Genomic DNA, 21,698 nt, shown 5'->3' with positions numbered 1-21,698 from the left:
GATGCTGGACCATATGGCGGTTTAGGGATGGATAAAAGACAGAGTTAGTGTGTGTTAGGTGGTATAGGAGTTGGACTGTGACTTTTCGTTGACAATATAAACAGATCTGCTCCCTTCCCAAGGATAGGGAAGAACTGGATTGAGTACTGTGGCACATTTTGGACTGTTTCCTGCTTATTTCTTTGAGGACAGATAGCTCATTAGTACTGTAGAGTTAAGGAACTGGACTCGAGCCTCCCTGGGTGTGGATACCGGCAATCATGGAAATGAGCACAGTCTCATGACCAAACCTCCTTTGGTGTTTATCTTATTAACATATCTTGACTTATTCTAATGATAATGTAGAAATTACTCTGAGATGATATTGATGATGGCAATGACTCTGAGGAGAAAAATAGTAGCCGCTACTCCTTTTTGAGGATCTCAGGGACTCTGCTAAGAACTTTATATACATTAACTCATTTAACCCTTACGATGACCCAGTGAGATAGCCCTGATATTTCTCCATCTTAAACATAAGAAAACCAAAGCTGACTTGCCCAAGGTCAAGAACTGATAATTAAGTGACAGAGTCAAGATTCAAACCTACACGCCTCTAACTCTACAGCCCATGCTCTTAAACGCCAGGGAGTACTGGCTTCCCACATTTTTTTTTGAAAAGCACTGACTGGGGAGTAGGATCGATGGTGGGCTCTGTCATTTAGGAGCCGGACCCCTTTGTGTTTTCTCAATTGTGTTGTGTTTCTCACATGGTTCGAATGAGGATTGTATTGACATACTAACTGTATATGCTGTACACTCATAAATGTAGAGGATAGAGCAATATGACTGCAGAAGAGTGGCTTGATGACCCAAGCATTAGTTCCCAAAGCAAAGCAGGGATATGCAGCCAGCTGGCTGGTGTTGCCCATTTACATGCTCTCTGATCACTAACGTAGTGTGACTCGTAGTCACTTCACTACAAATAAATATTTTGGAGCATCAACCACGTGCCAACACTACTTTAGCTACCAAGACTTTGAGGATTGTACAAAATTAACAAGGTCCTTCTCGCAGAAAATTCTTAGTCCAAAGGACGATTCAGTTAATAATGAAATGCAAATAGATGTCAGGTGATTCTAAGCACAAGGGAAGAAAAACAAGGTAAGTAGACCAAGAGTGACAGTATTTGAGGAAAGGCGCGTATTACAGTGGATGAGGAAGGTCTTTCTCAGTCATTTATTCATTAAACAAAACTTATCAAGTACTACTTGAAAGAGGTTTAATTAAAAATTAATAATCACTATTTGGTATAGCAGGAAGAATACAGTAATTTTTAAATAAGTACTTGTTGCGTCCTGTGTTCCTGAGTGTCCAACAGGAGTCATTTTGCGACAGTTTTCTTCCAGGTTCCCTGAGCTCAGGTTTCTCTTCCTGCTGAGTCCCTTCTCCAGCGGCGCAGGCTGTGGTTTGCTCTTGGGAACTCTCAACTGAGAGGAATCTACCTGTGACAGTGATATAAGGGGCTGTCTGTTGTTACGCTGCTTTTCGGTCTTTTCCCAGATATGTCGGCTGCCTGCTGTTCTCCCTTTTTCTTCAGTTGTTAGCAGAAGTCTCACGGTCTCTCTCATGTCCTGATGTGTGATTTCAGCCTTTTCAGCAAATTGATGGGGGGGTCCCTTCCCTTTTTGTTCCTAGCTCAGTGGTCTCCATATACATAGAGACCTCTCTAAGAGCAGGGTTTAGTGTCTCCCTCACCTTGCCCGCCTTTCCCTTCTTTGAGCCTGCCAAGTGTAGAGATAGTGAACACTTGTAGAGGAAACAAACACTTATAGAGGTAGTGAACACTTGTAGAGGTAACAAACACTTATAGAGGTAGTGAACACTTGTAGAGGTAACAAACATTTATAGAGGTAGTGAACACTTGTAGAGGTAGGGAACACTGGGAGAAGTAGTGAACAGGCAAAGCTTATCAAAGGATCTGCTCCTGCTGCTCAAGAGTGGAGCTCCTCCCTCCCAAAGCTGACTCTCAGCAGGCATTTGCTTGGGCATCATTGACTTTGACATTGATCCAGTCAGGTTGCTATACCTCTGCCATAATCAGGGCCTTTCTGAAAGAGGTTAGGCACATTATTCTGATTAGCATGTGTCCTGACAGATCGACCAGCGTAAGTATGTCCCTCCTCTCAAACCTGGGCTCCTCCCAGCCCCAGTTAAAGACTAAGGAACTAGTTATCCCATCGTACAACTTTAGGCCCTGGGCTCATTATATGGATAAGTAAAACTGAGGGAAGAGGAGAGTCTCCAATAATCCCTCATGAATAATTTCACCTGTTTTACTAATGAGAAACAGAAATATGCATTTAAAAAATAATTTGATTGATATGACTGTAGCCAATCCATAGATAGGATGAATATGTCATTTTTTAAAATCATAGATTTATTGACATTTCTAGGAGCTTTTTAAATTACTATTTTTGTAATGTCATTTATATAGGTTTGTGACTTCTCTCCTTGTCTGACCCCTGCTCATTCATTTCCACAATTGGTTTTGTGTTCAACCTCACCATAGGAAGTCAGTTATTCAGTTGGGTGTTGGGGAAACGTACTTGTCTTAGTCAGATGCTCTTCTTTGCCTATCATTATCTTTCTGAAATGGCACAGAGATGTTTAACTTGGGATTTACCCAACAAATATTAAGGAGCATCTACTGTGTACCAGATGCCATTCTAGAAACTGGAGATTCAGCTTCGAGCAAAATAGACAGTCTTTAGTATGCTGACTCTTGTCTGTTAGGAGACACCAATTATATTATCCCCTTTGCCTCTTTTCTATCTGTCTTTGTGAGACAAATAGAATTATAAATATACAAAATAAAATAAAAGATAACTTTTTTGAATGGACACTGAGTTCTCCAATAGTCCTTTATACTGTGTTGAACATGCCACCTCATATTCTTTTGGAAGCAGGTGGGCTGTACATGTTAAATAAATAATATATAAAACTGAGCTGAAAACCTGTATCTTGGCCACCAGTTATTATTTGAAAAGCTAACATTACTATTCCAATGTCCAATATGGGATATTTGGTTTTCTTATATAGTGAGTCAATCAATGAGCATGTATGGCCCACTTATTAAAATTCTGGAGCTGCAGAACTATGCTGCCCCCTTCAGTTGAAGGGAAAAACCAAGTTCCTGCCAGGATTTTAAGATCACTCTTGACGTCCCCGCATTTCCCTGGAGAATTGCTTAGTCATCACATATTTGTGCTCTCACTGGCCCAGGAACTAAAAAAGGACTGAAAAAGGAACTGAAAGCCAGAGTTTTTAAAAAGTGATGCTATTTCTTGGCAAAATCACAACAGTTTCATTGTTCCTACCTGTGTCCTGCTCCCCACCCCCTCACACCGTAGTTAGATCTTTAAACCGGATTGAGTGTTGAGGGAACCCTGAGTATCCCAGCAATGCCTATTCATCCTTTAACTAGCACCTCTTCCCCACAACAGCCCAGAAACCTGAAGGTAATTCATCTGCATAAGTGGAAGAAGTCGGCCCATTTTCCTTCTCTCCTTCATAAGGAGCATTTCACTGGATTCCTGATCTTTGACTAGGTTTAAAGAAAGCACAGAAGCTGCACTGTGAACTCCTTTAATAAATGGACATTTCCCCTAAAGTATGAGCTATCAACTATGCTTAAAAATAGAGTGAAATTTTCTTATGTGCGTTTCACCTCAATAAATTATTAATTAGCCCTGCCGGGCGAGGCTCAGCGGTTGGGCATCCACCTAGGATCCCGGAGATTGCAGTTCTACTCCTAGTCAGGGCACATCCCTGGGTTGCGGGCTCGATCCCCAGTAGGGGCGTGCAGGAGGCAGCCGATCAGTGACTCTCTCATCATTGGTGTTTCTATCTCTCTTTCTCCCTCTCCCTTCCTCTCTCTGAAATCAATAAAGATATATTTAATAAATAAATAAATAAGCTATTAATTAAAAATCGAATGAATCATAAGTAAATATCTGCCCGGTCTTATATATGACCATCAACACTTTGTTCTGCCGTCTTTATGGACCGAATAAGATTATAATAGGCATGTGAACTACAGTGTGCTAAAGAAAACTTTGTTTAGAATACCTCTGTCCCTTTAATTTTGCTTCTCAGAAATACCTTTTGCTCAATCAAATTAAAAAGAATTTGGTTTACTAAAGATATTATTAGAAGAATTGGTATACATCTGTTTACATAAGAAATCATTCAAATCTGTGAAGAACTTTTGTGAGTTTACTTGAGCCAAACTGCCGGCAGTTGCTGGGGAGCCAAAACCTCAACTTACTGAGCTGATGCTCCGGAGAAGGGCAGTTTTGCACCTTGCTTTATGGATGACAGCCAAAGGGGGAGACGTAAGTGGGTTACATGAAATCCACTGGGGATAGATTAGGGAGGTGGGGGAAAGCAAAGGGGGGGGGTGCTCTGGGACTGAATAAAAAGTAAAATGATAAACACATACTTCTTTTACACAGGTGGGTATAGGGTAGTTAACAGTCAACATTTAACAAGATATCAGTGACAATGGGAAGATTCCTGGTCTCTACCCTGGTATATTGAGGAGAGAGGGGGAACTATTTGTTTTGCAAAGGCTTGTGTTAATCAGGTACGTTATCTCAGATGCAAAGGGACAACTGACAGGCTTAGTTAAGGTGAAAATTAACCTTTGTGAAGGGAAAATACTGCCTTAGGGCATGACTACCCACCATAGACTGCTTTTAGTTAAAAAGTTTTAATTTCAGACCATCTTTTGTGGTTATTTTAGGTCTCTGAGTTTGCAAGGCCTCCAAGCAGGCTTTCCCTGAGCTTGTCAGGTTTAGCATGTGGTCCCTTTTTGTCCACACATCAATGATTTTTTTAAGCATTGAAAAATTCAATCCTGCTTAAGAGAAAATCTGAAGTATTATAATAGTAGTATTTATAGCTGGCAGAAGCAGACACAGGGCCAAGTTTTTCAGTGCTCTGAAGGTTGAGGCATTCCTATGATAATTGGAAAACGTTAAATGAATTGAGGTGTCCCAGTTAAATGGATGATGTTATTTTAGTTCTAAAAGTCATGCATTTGTGGATTTTTGCCCGAAGTTCTTTTGTAATATAAAGAATGCAAATGTTTGGACATCTTAGAATGAATTCTAAGTTGTCCACTTCTCCTTCCCCCAGAGAGAAAGGAAACTATTAACCAGAGTAACAATGTTGGGTATTAAATAACTACTTCTTTTTTGGCTTTCTTACCTGTGATTCTTAAATATTAATGAAAATTATTGCCCTTTCATCTAATGGATTTAGAAATTTGACTAGGTCCCAACAAGTTAGTGTAATGCTACTTTTCATCTTCTTCAGACCAATATTCATTCAAGATTTTAGCCTTGGTTGAAAAGTAAAGATTTCACATACCTTGGTTTTCTCTAAGACTTCATACATTACAGAGCTCCCAAATATATTGGTCAGTAAAAATACTAAGCTACAGCAATGACAATTCCTGAAAAAGTTATTACAACTTGTAATGGTACTCTTCCTACATATAACACACTGCACTGGAATGTCCTTAATGAATTCACAGACAGCAGCAACTCCATGTAAAAATGAAATAATTTTTAAATTCCCTCAGAAGACATCAGAGCTCAGCACAAAGCTTATTTGTGACTGACTGACTCACTCTATGAATTTAGGCAGGTAACTTTTCAGGGTCACCATGGCTTTTTCTTTTAGAAAGTGAAAGGGTTGTGCTAAATGTACTGAGTGATGTCTAGTTTCCCTGGGCTCAAAAGTCCTTTGTCGTAGTTAAGTTCTGTTTCTTGTTGAGAAAGGTCAATTTGGCCTGATATCTTGGGGTTGTGCCCACAGCTAGTCTTAGGAAAGGTCTTCTTCCTCCTTCATCTCTCTACAAAATACACTCTCAGTCCAACTACTTCTAGTACTGTGAAAGGAATTATACCAGAAAATAACCTCTAGTTTAAGCTATATCAATAGAATCAATTACAGGTGCCAAAAAGAAAAAAAAGGCACATGTGCACACACACACACAGTCTGGCACTCTGTAGTTTATGACCCAGTTTTTATTTAAAATATTTTTGTTTCTAGATGCCTCTGTTCAATCACTTAAGTCTGACCTCTTAGGCTGATTTCTTCCCTCCATTTCCCTCCTCCTTCCCTTTTCATCCCTTCCCCCTTCCATTCTCCTCCCCTCCTCTCTCTCCTCTCCTCCCCTGCCCTTCCTTTCCCTCTCCTCCCATACTTTCCCCTTCTCTATCTTTGTCTCCCTCTATCTGCAAAATTTTTAATAGTTGTCTTTTTCCAACCAATCTCTAAAATTCAGTTTCCCTAAATCTCTAATGATGTTAAATGGTCCTCCAGGTGGACCTACATGCCCATGGAGTACTTTGAACACCTCTTTGGGTGTATCAACCCATCTGGGCAACTAGCTATTACAGAATAATCATCACCTCTCACTCCTAACTCTGGTCTTTCATAATTCTCTTCCTTCCTGCCCACCCCTTCCTCTCTTGTGTTTCTTACACTCCTGGATTGTTCAAGTGAGCCTGGTCCCTCAATCTTGGCACTCAAGTCTACTCTGAGCCCTTCTAAAGAGTCATTTTAGCATAGAGGCTGTGTACAGATAATTAAGTCCTAATCATTTGGAAAGTTAAAGTGGCAGATGAACTGAGAAATTGAGGCAGGAACAGGAGGATTGAGAGGAGCTCTTCCTTTATCCATATAAAGTTCCTTTATGTCATGCAGATTCTCAGCTTCCTTATTTCTATGTTTTCCAGCTTTTTAAGAATTTCATCTCTGTTGATTTGTGTTCTTAAAAAAGGGTGAGGACCCTAAAATTGTAGCTTTCTTGAGTTGCCAGAGGGTCTTTTCTATACACCTGCCCACTCTGAGATAATTGATTTGTCTACTTCCCAAGGAGCAGTCTTCATATTAAAGAACCACTTGGCGTCAATGCCCAAATGCAGATGTCCTGTCATATAAGATGGTGCCTCATTCAGAAAACTTAGGATAGAGTAAAATAAATTAACAACATCTCAGCTCCATGCTCCATTCACAACTGTTAATTTAACAGGGTCATGTTTCCATCTCTGAGCAGAGAGCTCCTGGCAGGGACAGCTGCTCCCGTGCCCCAGATTGTGCTGTGTGTCCCAGTAGGAGTCATCAAGAGCAGCAGGGTTGTGGGAAGGCGGTAGGTAGTGCATCAGAGAACCGAGCAGTATGGCATCATGGTGCTGGGAGGAGGGAGCAGGCCGGGCCTCTGCAAAGTGCTTTTCATCTGCTCCTTCTTTCTTTGTATGGATACACACACAGTCACCTGAGGAAGAAGAAAAACTTGTCTTGAATTTTACTGGAAAATTGTCAGTCCTGCTTTTACTCCCACATGGAGCTTATTTTTAAAAATACCTTGGTATATCCATTGCATGTCGATGAACCTACGTAACAACTGGCTCATATGCTTGTCCAAATTATGTCAGACGGGCCTGCATCATGATTAGCTGGATCTAGGTCACTGGGGCAGATCTGGTATGACAGGTGGAAAATGTACCATTGTGTTGGCTTGCTGTGGCTTATCTCTCAGAATGGAACAAAGGCCAAGGTCAAGCTTGGTGACAACTGCAGGACTTGGTACGTGATAAGCGCTCTTTTATTACTGGTTTATTGAAGGAAAGTTGCTGCCTTGTTCACTGTTGTATTTCCCCAGTGCTCCAAAGTTGAAGGAAGGAATGCATGGAGACTATAAGCAACCACAGTGGGGCACCATGGTGAGCAATGGAGGGATATAGAATTCGGGTACTTGCCTATATGTTTCTTTCTGTGACTATCTACCTTCTATGCCAATCCTTGGGTTGAATTTCCTTGTGGAAAAAAAGTTATTTGCAGCATGTTATGCTGTAAATGTTGCATCAAATGATAAAAATTTGTGTTCCAGTCACTTGCTCTCAGTACTAGAATGACTCTATCGCTGATAATATAAAACTAATTTTAGGTTTACACTGCTTTGGGAATAAGAAATTGTGATTTAATGAATATATGCCGCTTTTTCAAAAGTAGAAACGATGTTTTTCATTCTCTTTTTAAAACTCAAGAATAATGACTGTTTTCTGTCTCAAATTGTGAAGCTCTAGTGTATTGATTACTAATGTTGGACGACACACAGGGGAAAGTAGACATTGTTCTGTGACCAGCATTCTAAATTGTCACATTCTGAACAAAACCCCCAAAGCCCTGGAACTCCTTTGCACTTTGTACAAGACCCTGATAGAATTTATTGCCTAAATCTTTACCTACTCTTTGCCCTGAATCTATTGATTTCCTGACCCAGACTTGAAATCCTGGATTAAAAAAACCAGACTTTTCCATAATATTTTTTAAATGTGAAGTCTTACACAGAGGCCTTCTCCAAACCCCTGAGAAAGCAGGATCTTTTAGAGCTCTTTGATAAAAACCTAGAGCTAATATGACTCGAATTGCCAAGGTACTTCTACAGAAAGGCTGGCTGAAGTTGGGCAATGCAAAGACATTGAGCTGGGGGAGGAGATACATATAAATTCATGCCAGTGATTCTGCAAGGCCAAAAGGATGTGTTTTCCCATAAAATAATGTGTTCTCTACTCAATTCTCCACCAGGGAGAGAGGAGGCTTAATTTGAATTTCCACTGTATGGTTGATGTCTGTGCTTGACACCACAGAAATCATTCGGTAAGCATTTGTTAAACGCTGTGATCTGAAGGGAAAAGGCATCGCTCCATCTCTCCCTTTTCTCCCCTTTTCTCCACAAAGGTTGAAAAAAATGATGAAGACCAAAAGATCGAACAAGATGGCATCAAACCAGAAGATAAGGCTCATAAGGCGGCGACCAAAATTCAGGCTAGCTTCCGCGGACACATAACAAGGAAAAAGCTCAAAGGCGAGAAGAAGGGCGACGCCCAGGCTGCTGAGGCCCAGGTGAGCGAGAAGGCCGACGGCGCCCCTGCTGCTGATGGCACCCAGAAGAAGGAGGGAGAAGGTCCCGGTGCCACTGAGGCGGCCCCCGCCACTGGCCCCAAGCCTGAGGAGCCCGGCCAAGCAGGAGAAGCCCCCTCTGAGGAGAAGAAGGGGGAGGGCGCCCCTGATGCTGCCCCCGAGCAGGCGGCCCCCCAGGCTCCCGCCCTCTCAGAGGAGAAGGCCGGCTCTGCTGAGACAGAAAGTGCCACTAAAGCTGCCACTGACAACTCGCCGTCCTCCAAGGCCGAAGACGCCCCAGCCAAGGAGGAGCCTAACCAAGCCGATGTGCCTGCTGCCGTCACTGCTGCTGCTGCCACCCCTGCCGCAGAGGATGCTGCCACCAAGGCGCCAGCCCAGCCTCCAACGGAGGCTTCGGAGAGCAGCCAAGCCGAGGAGAAGACAGGTGAGCAACTGCGAGGGTCGGAGGCCTTGGGTGGGCAGCCCGCGGGCCAGGCCGCAGGGGACATCGAGGGAGACGGCAAAGCCTAGAAAGTGTCTTCAGGAAATTAAGGAAAGCTGTGCTTAATTCCCCAAAGTGGAAGGACTGAGAAGTAACTGTGGCCACTTACGTTCCCAACCGCCCCCGAGCCTGAGAGAGAACTCTGGCAGGTAGCAGCCAGGACTAGAAAGGTCTGGCAATTATCTTACTAACTGGGTTGGCATAAACAGTAAAAGCAGTAATCTTAGTTGTTAAAACAATATTCTGTGTGCGAGATAGACTTAGTTTAATAGTAATTACTGAAGCCACATATATTTCATGGATGCACATTAGCTAATGTGATTATTTGGCTTAGGAAGTGCCTGTTATAAGTACAGCCAACTCCTTATTGACTCAGAGGACCTAGTTTCTGAATCGCCGGCAGCAAAAACATAATCTTAGATCACCTTTCCCTTATCCCACAATATGTTACTGGGCATTCTCCCCACTATCCATTGGTGAGTAGTGTGCGTATGCGTGTGTGCGCTCAGAGAATGCTAATTGTAACATTAATCGGGGTCAAACTAATTAGGGAAATAAGTCTGTTGATGCTGCCAAAAACAAAAGAAAAACCCCAAATATAGAACATGTTGTGAAGTTAAACATAAATTATCATTTTATTATAGAAGATGCTACTTTCTACCATATGCATAAATAATTGAGGGTTGGCTACGATTACAAAAACCTTCTGGATTTTCTTTGGTTTGAAGCTCTTGAAAATTGGAGTGTTTTCACTATTATTGCCAAAGAGACTGTGCAGAATTGAAGAGCATTTCCAAAGCAAGATAAATTTAACAGACCTTCAACCCTGGAGCCTAGACTCGTCCCTCACCCCACCCACCCACAGTGCTGAAGGAAGCCAACAGTCTCAGTGGTCTTTCTCCAGCCTAGTATGACTCATTAACACCTTTCAGCCCCAAAGACCTTAAAGGTAAAGTTGCTTTTGTACAATTTTAAAAAATTGGATTTACTCCTTTAGGATGTCATGGACTTAACCCATGATGTGTCCAAGGACCCAAATTTGAATGGGACCACACTGTGCCCATGGGAAAGGACCTACTCCATGAGAATGCTCTGGGAAATGTTTGGCACCTGCCCACTAGATTGAGAAAGTAATTAAATTGGATATTTGTCTTTATTTCCATTTCTCCAAATTAGATACTGGAGGGTGGCAGGTGATCATTCTAAATATTTTCAGTTCTACCTCTTTTGTCTTGCCCCCAAATTCTGTAAGAAGCCAGATTATATTATTATTGTTATTAACATTCTCTAGCTCCAGATAAATCACATGTCTCTTTCTATCAGTGACTCATTTTAAATCTTTATTCTAACTATATACCTGCCCCGGGGGCCAGACTTTGGGGTTAAGAAGATGAAAATTTTTTCCTGGACAAGGTAAGACATGCGGTAAAGAATGGTTTTAGTTTACTCAGCAAAACAAATCTTGTTAACTACTTTTCTTTAGGTTGACGATTTTAGCCTCAGATATGATGGTTGGAAATCATTTTGCATATGACAGACCACCTAGTGTGTATTTTAAAAATCTTGGAAATTAATCACATGTTTAAAATGTAGAAAATAATTGACATGGCTCAGACCATATTTTTAAACAGGGGTTTCTAAAATTGTGAGCATAGACAGAAACACATGATGTGATTTTAGGTATATAATCATGATGCGGATTAATAGAAAGAATGACTGCTTGAATCAATGAAAAGTCTAAGATATATCTTCAGAACATTTAGATTTATGATTTTCAAGTTATGATAATCCAAGTGAGTTAATAAAGTATTTTATGTAGTACATGCTCAATAAATGTCAAATATTGAAGGAATGAAAATCGATTAGATTTAGCTTATAGATAATTTGTTCACTCGTTCATATAATCCTCCTGCAACCTTGCTTATTCTACTCGTTTATTTGATTAAAAGTGTATCTAGTCAGTACAAACAAATAGAGATGGTGCTCTGTCCTAAATTTTACAAGTTCTGGCTGAAAAAGATCTCAATTAGTCTGATTTAACTATGAGCATTAAAAAGTAATTGAAGGTGCAGGTAAAGTTCAACTTGAAGGTAATCGCAAAGGCCAATTAATTATTGCTTCTGAGCTTTGGCTAAGTTGTGTCTTCTGGGTTAGATCCTGAAATGCTGCCTATAGTTTCTCTCTGGCCTAATGTATCTATTAGTCCTGCTGTGTGTGACAAGCACAAATTACCCAGATGTGGTGAGTTTCATGGAATCACAGAAACTAGAGGTGACAAGGAGATCTGTTACAGCATCTCTGGACCAAATTCCCAGGGGCCTTGCACAGCGTCTTCTTACATCTCCCATTGGATTTTTTTCTAGCCCAGGTTAAAATAACAATATTTTCAACTGGGCTCTACTGTTTGGAAATGGATGCCTACTTTGGGTTTGGAAATGGATGCCTACTGAGAGCTGTAAGAAATCATCTGTATGGGTGGAATAGGGGTGGGGAAAAACAAGCCAAAAGAGAGAATTCAAGATAATAATTTGGTCAAGAGTTTTACACCAAATCTGATCACTGCTTTACTATATATGGAAATGCTTTGCAAATTATCAATATATCATTTATTTAACCTTTTTTTTTTTTTTTTTTTACACTATTTATGGGTTTGTTACAGGTGGATGCCATTTGCATTAGGATCTTTGGAGTCCTTTCCTTTCCTTTCCTTTCCTTTCCTTTCCTTTCCTTTCCTTTCCTTTCCTTTCCCTTTCCCTTTCCCTTTCCCTTTCCCTTTCCCTTTCCCTTTCCCTTTCCCTTTCCCTTTCCCTTTCCCTTTCCCTTTCCCTTTCCCTTTCCCTTTCCCTTTCCTTTTTTTCTTCTGTTTTCTTTTTTTTTTTAAATCCTTCAACTATATCCTCTATCTCCCTCTCCTCGCTTTGGCACTCTGCCTGCCCATTTCTTGACATGCTTATGACCAAAAGGCTTCAGTGTATTTCTGATGATGACTTCCTTATAGCAGGAGGACTGTTCACGGCATCTCTAGGATGCTGCCCTCCTGCAGCCATGAGGAGAGAACTGAGGAGCCTCCTTTAGTGACTATGCCATTGGTGTCTCCTGAACAGTGTGCCCATTGGGCTCTCAGTGAAGAAATTCTCTGTTATGTTTCATCTTAACCACGATATCCTATTGACTTTCTCCAGCAGAAAATTCCAAAATTTCTGCTGTGGCATATTCAGTGCCATAGTATTATCAAGGCAACACATTTCACTGGCAAGAAATCAGAGATGTTGGCTGGGTGGCTGCCCCAGGATGCTTGACTGATACTGGTAGGAAATGTAACCTGAGTTACCCTAGATTTTCTGGGTTGATCTTGGCTATATTTTATTTTCATGGTCTCATTACCTTTTTCTAATTGGGGCCATTAATAATGATCTTGGGAGGAGGATAGTTTTATTTGCCATTCTCTGAATAGATAAATCAACTTAGTGTCTTCCTACCTCTCTTTTCCTCCCTTGTTTGCTTCCTTCATTTTTCCCTCCCTCCTTCTCTCTCCCCCTGTCTTCCCTCCTTTTACTCTTCCATTTATATTAACTTTCTACTGAGCTAGGCGTTGGGGTCACAGAAATGAGTAAGAAATAGTTGCTGATCTTAAAAGAATTCTCATTTGGTAGTGGGGGAGGGATGAAATTCAGGGAGTGGTGTTGAAAACATTTACAGTAATAATCTCAACTCAATTAAATTCTGCAAATAGGTATGGGGGGGCTTCTCTATGCCAAAGCACTGTGGGACATAATATGAATGAAATGGTGCTTCTTGCAGTTTGATACATGCTATAAAAAGTTTCTGCATAACGTGTGCCTCTATAGCTAAGTCACTAGCCAAAAGAAGAGATGCAAAATTTATAGTTTCTGGACTGATAATTATTTGTGAGCAAATGAAATATTCAGCTTGTATTTCTATATTTGGGGATATTCTTTGTGTTTCCCAGAACAATGTTTTGTTGAGGCCCAAGGTAACCAACTACTGTATAATATTTTTATCTCTCCAATAACTAGATCCCCTTCTACCGAGCTCTGTGTTAGATGTGAGATTTCCCAAAGATATTTACACTTATTTGGCAGGGTGCCTCATAGGCCGTTTTGATTTGAAATGTGGTTTCAACCACTTCCCAAATTTATACACCACTCATAAAGAGCAAAAATTTGGATTGTGAAAAGTCTATAAATGCTGTCTATAAAACATGGGCACCCTGTCAGATACTCAGTGGTGTGCTGCTTAAATACTGTTGATTATTAAGCTTTTATGGTGCACTTTTATATTGCTAGAGTAATCATTTTTATTGGCTTTTCTTGACAACAAGCCAGTGGCATTTGATAACATTTTTCTTCCTACTTTTACATTCCGAGAATAGGGGCAAATGGAATGGGTATTGTGCCCACAAGCACAGTCAAACAAAACAGGGGTCAGATTGATAGGCCTATAAATCCTCTCCTTAACCTCAGCCCTGCAGTTCTTTACCTCTCTGTAAGGTGCTATGTTTTAATCTCAATGCCTGTATTTTCTCTTTACCTCAGCAGTTGTGACATCTTTTGATTATTGTTGGGAAATACCAATCTGGACTTTCCTTGGGCATTCTCTGTCCTGCATGCCCAATAAAATAATGCAGAGGAAATGACCTTGGACTAGAATTATGAGACCAGGACTCTAGTCCTTAATATTTCTATCACCCAGCTGTGGGATCTTAGGCAAGTTGCTGTTTCTCTCTGGTCCTCAGAGAGAAGATGGGCTAGGGTAGTTGGTTTTTAAGGGTTTTTTCAAGATTTAAAATACAAAGTTTCTATAATTGGTGGCACTGAATAAGCATGTATTAAGTGGCAGGCTCTGTGCTAAGTGCTATGTGGGAATTATCCCATTTAAACATGGTAACCAGTCTATGCTATAAGTACTATAATTTCCCTCCCCCTTTCACAGATGAGGTTCAGAAAGACGGTGGCTCTTCATCATTGTCAACTGATAGCCAGTAGCTGAACCAGGAGCTGAATGAACCCTGACAGCTTGAATACAGAGGCCACACATTGAACCCAGACACCACAAGTACTTTTCTGGGAGAAACAAAGACAAGAGATGTCTAAGGACCTTAACACTATGTCCTAGTCTAAGAATATCCCCCTCATTTGTATAATTGGATACTAAGGACTCAGATTTTCAGAAGGGTATCCAGTAACTAACCATAGTTCCTGGTCATGGTGCCCTCAAAGCCCCATCACCCCAAAATAATTGGGAATATTAAATAAGTTCTGAGTCATGGTTCTTAGTTTGAAAATCCTTCAAGTGCTGTTTTGTTAGGGCTAAGAAAGCTGCAAAGATCAGTTGAAATTCATGGTTCTTAACAGGAGTACTACTGACTTCATTAAATATGCTGGGACAACTAAAAATTAGAAATTGGAATTTTCAGGTCTCAATCAGTTGAAAGTAATTTCAGTTATTCTAAGTGATACTTACCCTAAATTTGGCTTATAAGAATTAGTATCTTTAAAAAAAATTTAAAAATATATATATATGTCTTTATTGATTTTAGAGAGAGGAAGGGAGAAGGAGAGAGACAGAAACATAAATGATGAGAGAGTCATTGATCGGCTGCTTCTTGCACGCCCCTACACTGGGGATCGAGCCCATAACCCAGGTATGTGGCCTGACAGGTAACTGAACTGAGATCTCCTGGATCCTAGGTTGATGCTCAACAGCTGAGCCATGCCGGCCAGGCAAGAATTAGTATCTTTTAAAATTCTTATTCATATCCCTTCTCCCCCTTTGGCATGTGCATTTGCAAAGGACCCGGATACTTTTATATTTATAGCTAAAATGATAGAAAGAACTTAATAGCACAGATTAGAGAGCAATCACTATCTCTTCAATTAAAAAACTGTGAGCAGACAAAACATAACAGGAGATTTGTTTTAGAGTCAAGAAATCATATTGTGAGGCCTTTGATTCATTACTTTCAAAGCTCATTTTAAATAACTACTATCACCTTATAAAGAAGAAAATAAACAGAAAGACATGTAAGTAACTCCCCCAATTTTAAAGTGGAAAAGCTGTATTTAGAACTGAAAATCAAACAATATTTCTTAAAATATAGAAAATGTTTCAAATGCTAATGCAGATCCATCTAATACTTTTTCTCTCCACACAAACATGCACACACACAATCCCACAAGGATTAAAAGGAAGAAGAGAAAGAAACAAGAGCAGCAAGTGTTACACAGTCAGTCCATTTGGCTAAACATGGAGAGAGAACAGAGCACTCAATCTAATGGACTAACAGCCTTGAATGGTCATCACTTTTATTTTGTTCTCGTAATGATAGCTTCATTAAATAAAGAATGAAAAGCTTTCTATAATCATATGTAAAAGGAAGGGAAGGAGGAAATCAGTGGTGCTGTTTAATGCTACAAGACCTGAGCCCTTGAAGGTCTCCCAAGATTATACGATTTATAGCCTGCATAAGGAGGAGGGGAAGGTTTGAAAGGATGTGTAAGTTTTGCCAGCTCTCTGAGTCATGTTTAAATTTTGTGCCATAAGAAAATGACTGAATTAGATGCTGAACCTCAAATCAATTCATATAATCAAGAAATTTTAAATCACTTCCTTATTTAAAAAAGCTTTAGCTAGTCATTGATCTCACAGCAATGAAACTTGGCTCTCTAAGCAAATAACTTATTTCTGGGCTTTCAAAAAACAATTGCCCATAAATTGTTTCCATAAGGATAATGAATAGTATAATGTTTTTAATAGATCCAATATCTTATAGGATGTATATAATGCAAACACTCTGCATGTTCAGACTAAAAGACTAAAAACCATCTAAAATCAAGAGACCCGGGTTCTTATTCAGATTCTAATAATAATTTCAGGCCAACCCTGTTTGTAAATCTACAATGAGATGGGGAGAGCTTGAAGTTGAGACTAAGGTTATCTATGATGAAATGTACAGTGTTTGAAAATTAAAATCCTGCTTAGTGGAAAATAGTCCAGGAAGAATTCTTGGTGTAGAGGTTACCTTAACTGAGTCTTTTTAAAATTTTTATTGATTTTTGAGAGAGAGAGAGAGAGAGAGGAAGGGGAGAGAGAAACATCAATGTCAGAGCAAAACATTGATCTGCTGCCTCCTGCATGGCCCCTACAGGGATCGAGCCTGAAACCTGGACATGTGCCCTGACTGGGAATCGGACCAGCAACCTTTTGGTACACGCGACGACACCCAACCAACTGAGCCACACCAGCCAGGGCCCTTAACTGAGTCTTGAAGGACAAAATGTATCTAATGAAAAGTAATACCTTTTACTAAAACAAAAAAAAAATTCAAATTAACACAAAAATACAGATAACTTAATTCATCACAATTCAGCAGCAGCTATTGAAGATTAACCCTCAGTCAAAAAAGTAACTCCATGCAATATTTTGTTCATTGTTGAATCCTTGCACCTATAACAATGATTGGGAAATAGGTGGTAGTAAATATTTGATAAATGAGTTAAGAATGAATGAACAATGTTATTACAGTAGAGAAAGTCCAAGAGACTAGATTCTAACCTTGAAACTTTGGGCAGGCAAATTCCGTGAGTTCTTTCGGTTAAATGTTGGACAGAGAACCTCAAAATCCCCACCATTTCAGTACTGCCCATATTCCAACACATTCTAACTTTAAATGCAGGTGCTAAGTGACGAGGGGAGGCGGACACTTGCTCGGACAGAAAGCTGTGCTGCCGTCCACCTTGCTGCTCTCGGAGCTGAACACAGAAGCTCACTGGCAAGTCTTGTTGTTACTCGGGTGTATCCGTCATGCTTGAGGTGCCAGATTTCAAACCACTTAGAGCTTCATAGGCCAATGTGAGCATTTTGCATTATGTTGAGAAACATATTGAGAACTAGAGGAAACCAAGGCTGCTCCCTTCTGAAAGCAGGTGATTAATTTCATTCCGGCTCCATGAATGACCTGTGTGAGCGGCTCTTGCCAGTGTGTGACAGGTACACCCAGGGAAGGAATGATCTGCCAGGTTCCTTGGCTCCTTTTCCTCATCTGACATGTTTAAGTAATCTTTACAAGGTGTTAAGATCTCCTGAACCTGCTGTGCCCCACTATAGGATGAATTGTTAATATGTTTCCAACCCAACAGTGTTGGGACCGAGACCAGAAAATAGGCTTTCCTGTTCCTGTTGCCTTTTCTCCTTTTCCACAGAGGTTTAAACATAATCTCTGTACAGTTTGTAAGCTGTTCAGACTACAGACCATAGAAGACACTGGAGTGGGAGGCTGAACAGGTTTTCCCCACAGGTAAACTATAACTTGAAGCAACTTATCGTGTGTTTGATAAAAAGACAGACAGGGCCCCACTTTGTGAAACTGTCTCCAGTCCAAGGTAAGGGCTAAGAAAGCCAGAGTTTAGCAACGTGGTTGCAGCCTTCTCCCCAGTGGTGTAATCGGATCCTTTTAGAAAGAACAGCAGCAGTGGAAGGTTTTTGTTTCCCTTTTCTTTCTCCTTTAACATGGATGGCTTAACTATAGTAGGTTGATAGGCGAACCTGGCTTTCATTGGAAGGTACAAGTCCGTGTCCTGTCCTTACCAGTTTTTATTTTTATTTATTTTTATTTTTTAATTGATTTTTAGAGAGAGAGGAAGGTGGAGGGATAGATAGAAACACGGACAAGAGAAACATCATTGATCGGCTGTCTCCTGCACCCCCTCTACTGAGGATCAAGCCCAAAATCCAGGCATGTGCCCTGACCAGGAAATGAACCAGTGACCTCTTGGTTCATGGGTTGATGCTCAACCACTGAGCCACACTGGCTGGGCTTCTTGCCAGTTTAAAAAAAATGAAAAACAGAAGGGACAAAAAAGAAGCAAAACCCTGCCACTTTCTACTTAACATGTGTGCTTTTCACCTTAGCAGAAAAGCAGACATTAAAGATGTACCACTGTATTCGTAGGGCACTGGTAATTGTCGGCATACAGGGCTGGTGCTTTTGTTAAATTACTATTGCTTTTGAACTTCTATGAAGAGAAACCTACCTCTATTTTCCTAATATGCTGATAAAGCAAGTTTTTGCAAGAGTGCCAATCAACAAATGAAGAAATTGTTTTTCATGTGCAAGTTTAGGCTGTGACTCTGGTTACATGTTTATCACACCAGGAGTCTCCACCACAGGGTTAACTTGAAGTATGAGTTAGAATGGGCATTAATCACATTTTTAGATACTATAGAATAATATTTCTCTTTCCTAGTCTCTCCCTATATTCATTTTAGTCATTGTCTAGCCATCTGCCCTGAGGTGCATGGTGATGGCACATGGATCTATGTTATAATATAAAAAACAAAACAGAAACCATTGTGATTGATAGTTTTATCAGATATCTGTAGTGGTGTGTTAGTAAACTGGCTTTCCAAAAAATAGAAAAAAATACCCAAACTTACAAATCCCTGATTTATAGTACCAGTGTCTATGGTATAAATATCCCCATGGCTGATTTCACACTACCAATGAGTTGTCACTGGACATGCAGTTGGGAAGTGATGCAGATAACTTGCTCTCAGTAGCCAATGGGAGCCAGCTCCATCGCAGCCCAAATCAATATATTTTAATAAACTTTACTTTTGGGAACTCTAAAATACTGGAACAGAAATTAACAGCCCCAAACAACATATCAGTATAGAAGGACATATGTTTTATAACACTCACCTACTTAAATGCATATGCAAATGAAGCCTTGAGAACTAGTTTTAACATTCACAGTGATTTCTGTTATGCATTGGACATTTATTAAAAGGTAAGGGAAAGGGTAAAATTTGGAATTGTACCTGCTGTTCAATTAGGAAAACAACTGCTCCTGAAGGGATGAATATATTGTACACAAAAGTGCGATCCGAGTGACATCTTTTCAATGAGGCTTTTTTGTCTTTCCAGACATGAATTCAGAGTTGGATTGAATTTATGAGCATTGCTGACTTTTTTAACCTCTAATGCAGAGGAAAGGTTGACACTTTGGGCCTAATAATTTTTAGCGAGAGTGATGCTTTTAATTCTAGAAAGAGCATCGTGAAACAGTGAATTCAGAGAAGGTAGGATAAAAGTTTTTATAATTTTCATCCTGGGTACCATTTGTTCAAAAAATGACTTTCAAATATTCAAAGGTGGGCAAAAGTAGGTTTACAGGTGTGAGTATGTAAAACAGAGATTTTATTTTTGTATTATTATTTATTAATTGCTGTGTCATTTATTTGTCTTATTTGTCTTATTATTGCTGTTATTATTTTGTATCCTTACCTATGATTTATATTTTAAGAAAAGATGGCTGGTAATTTAACCTACTTTTGCCCACCCCTGTATATATACTAACCTCCAAAAGAGAGGGGATCTGGTTGAGAATTGTAGGGGAAAATGGAGATGGCTGGAGAGGCCCAGAGCCCATTTTACTCTGTTTCTATCCCTCCCCTCTAAATGGATCTTCTCTGGGCTGTGAAGTACAGTTTGAAAAATACAAATTTAAGGAATTTTTCTGTTAACACTTTCTATATATGGTCAGCAAATAGTCAATATAGGTCCAGATCTGTCCCTCTCACTCACTGTGGCTAGTCTTCACAATGAGTATGGATAACTGCATAACTGCAACTATGTTATTAAAGTAGATGATGTGGCCCGGCTGGTGTTGCTCAGTGGTTGGACATCAACCTAGGAACCAAGAGGTCACTGGGTCAATTCCTAGTCAGGGCACATGCCCGGGTTGCAGGCTTTATCCCCAGTAGGGAGCATGCAGGAGGCAGCTGATGGATTATGTTTCTCTCTCATTGATGTGTCTATCTCTCTATCCCTCTCCCACCCTCTCTCTCTAAAATCAATAAAAACATATTTAAAAAACAAACAAAAGTAAAGCAGACGATGTGTATCATTTCAAAGGTCAACAAAGCCCCCTCTCTCCATATTATAGTCCAGTTGTTTAGTCACAGATAGGATTGGTCTGAGTAAATTCTAACTGGTGTTAGGACCATTGTTTTATTTTGGTTCCTTATAATATTAAAGCCATGCAAAGTTTATTTTATAAAAATGTTTTAGAACTATAAACCCAAGGAAATTTTATTTTCTAAAGCTGTGTTTTAAACCCCTGAATCAGTGAACTTTGAATTATATTCCTTGGAGCCCTAGAATTCCAAGCACCTGAGAAGCGGCTTATGGGTGTCAGGTTGTTTGCAGAGGCCAGTCTGGCTGAGGTCAGGTCCCCCACAATCACACAGTCCTCTGTTCCCTCAGTGATTTTTTCTGGATCGTGGTAAGACTTTGACATTTTAACAAATAATTATTGAAAATTACTGTTCTTAAAGTAATTTTCTTAAGTAACTTAAGTGCATTTTCAGACGTCCTTGAATTTTGGCATGCTTTGAACTGAAGATAATTCAGAACTCATATTTTCATTCAGGTGTCCACTCTATACTTAGCTCAAGTTGTTTATTTTTTGCAAACAGATAATCTTCCCAGATATATTATAGGAATTATCCAAATTTAAAGATTTTCTTATAGTACAAATTATGAACAAATGGAGATTAGATGACTTGTTCAGGGTTATTAATGAAAACTTAGTAAAATTACTGCATCCATGGCTTCTGGGTCTTTAGGAAAAAGAAACACTAGTAATGCAATAATATTGTTTAGTTCAATTCCAGTTTGCAACATAACTGTATAAACAGAACATTGTCTCTGATGAGATACCAGTTAAGGAATTCCACTTATATAATTTTGAAATATCCACAAAAATAAGATTTCTAGGAAGTTAAAATCCAAAATCTGTCTCAAGAATTCTAAAAATTTTGTCTCCCCGAGTCCTCAGCCCCAGTGGGTGACAGCTGTTTGTGCCTGTCTAAACGGATGCCTGAAAGGAAAACACCCATGGGTAATGGGGCCAGCTCTTATTTAACTCCAGATATTAACATCGTAAATGTCATTTGAATGATGAACATCACATAAAGCAACCCACTGGGGTAAAAGGAGTAGATCCAATAATCTCATGATAATCTTAGGCTTAGGGTTTGAGAGGCTGCCACTAATTCTTTTAATTTCTAATAGACTCCTCTGAAGACCACTTATGCAAAGCTACATACTCATGTCTCTCCGCATTTCCCTACGTAAAACCTTCTAATGCTTACTTTTTACAACCTCAATGAAATCTGAATTATTACCACGGCCAAAAGGCTGCATATAATCTGA

The 21,698-nt window shown here is 39.9% G+C and overlaps 1 protein-coding gene across 3 annotated transcripts in view; it reads left to right on the top strand.

The window, feature by feature from the left end:
* GAP43 (growth associated protein 43) overlaps positions 1-21,698 on the top strand; it is a 190,018-nt gene that overhangs the window by 137,480 nt on the left and 30,840 nt on the right. For 2 of the 3 annotated variants that reach the window (XM_081138658.1, XM_081138657.1), the window contains exon 2: positions 8,797-9,403. In XM_081138658.1, the coding sequence (XP_080994784.1) occupies positions 8,797-9,403 (607 nt within the window). Of the gene's footprint in view, positions 1-7,388; positions 7,779-8,796; positions 9,404-21,698 lie in introns of those variants that run through there. The other variant, XM_081138656.1, reaches the window with a different exon arrangement.

Source organism: Miniopterus schreibersii (assembly GCF_964146895.1).
Source record: "Miniopterus schreibersii genome assembly, chromosome: 5".
Classification (NCBI taxonomy): domain Eukaryota; kingdom Metazoa; phylum Chordata; class Mammalia; order Chiroptera; family Miniopteridae; genus Miniopterus; species Miniopterus schreibersii.
This window is presented reverse-complemented; position numbering and strand designations above follow the sequence as displayed.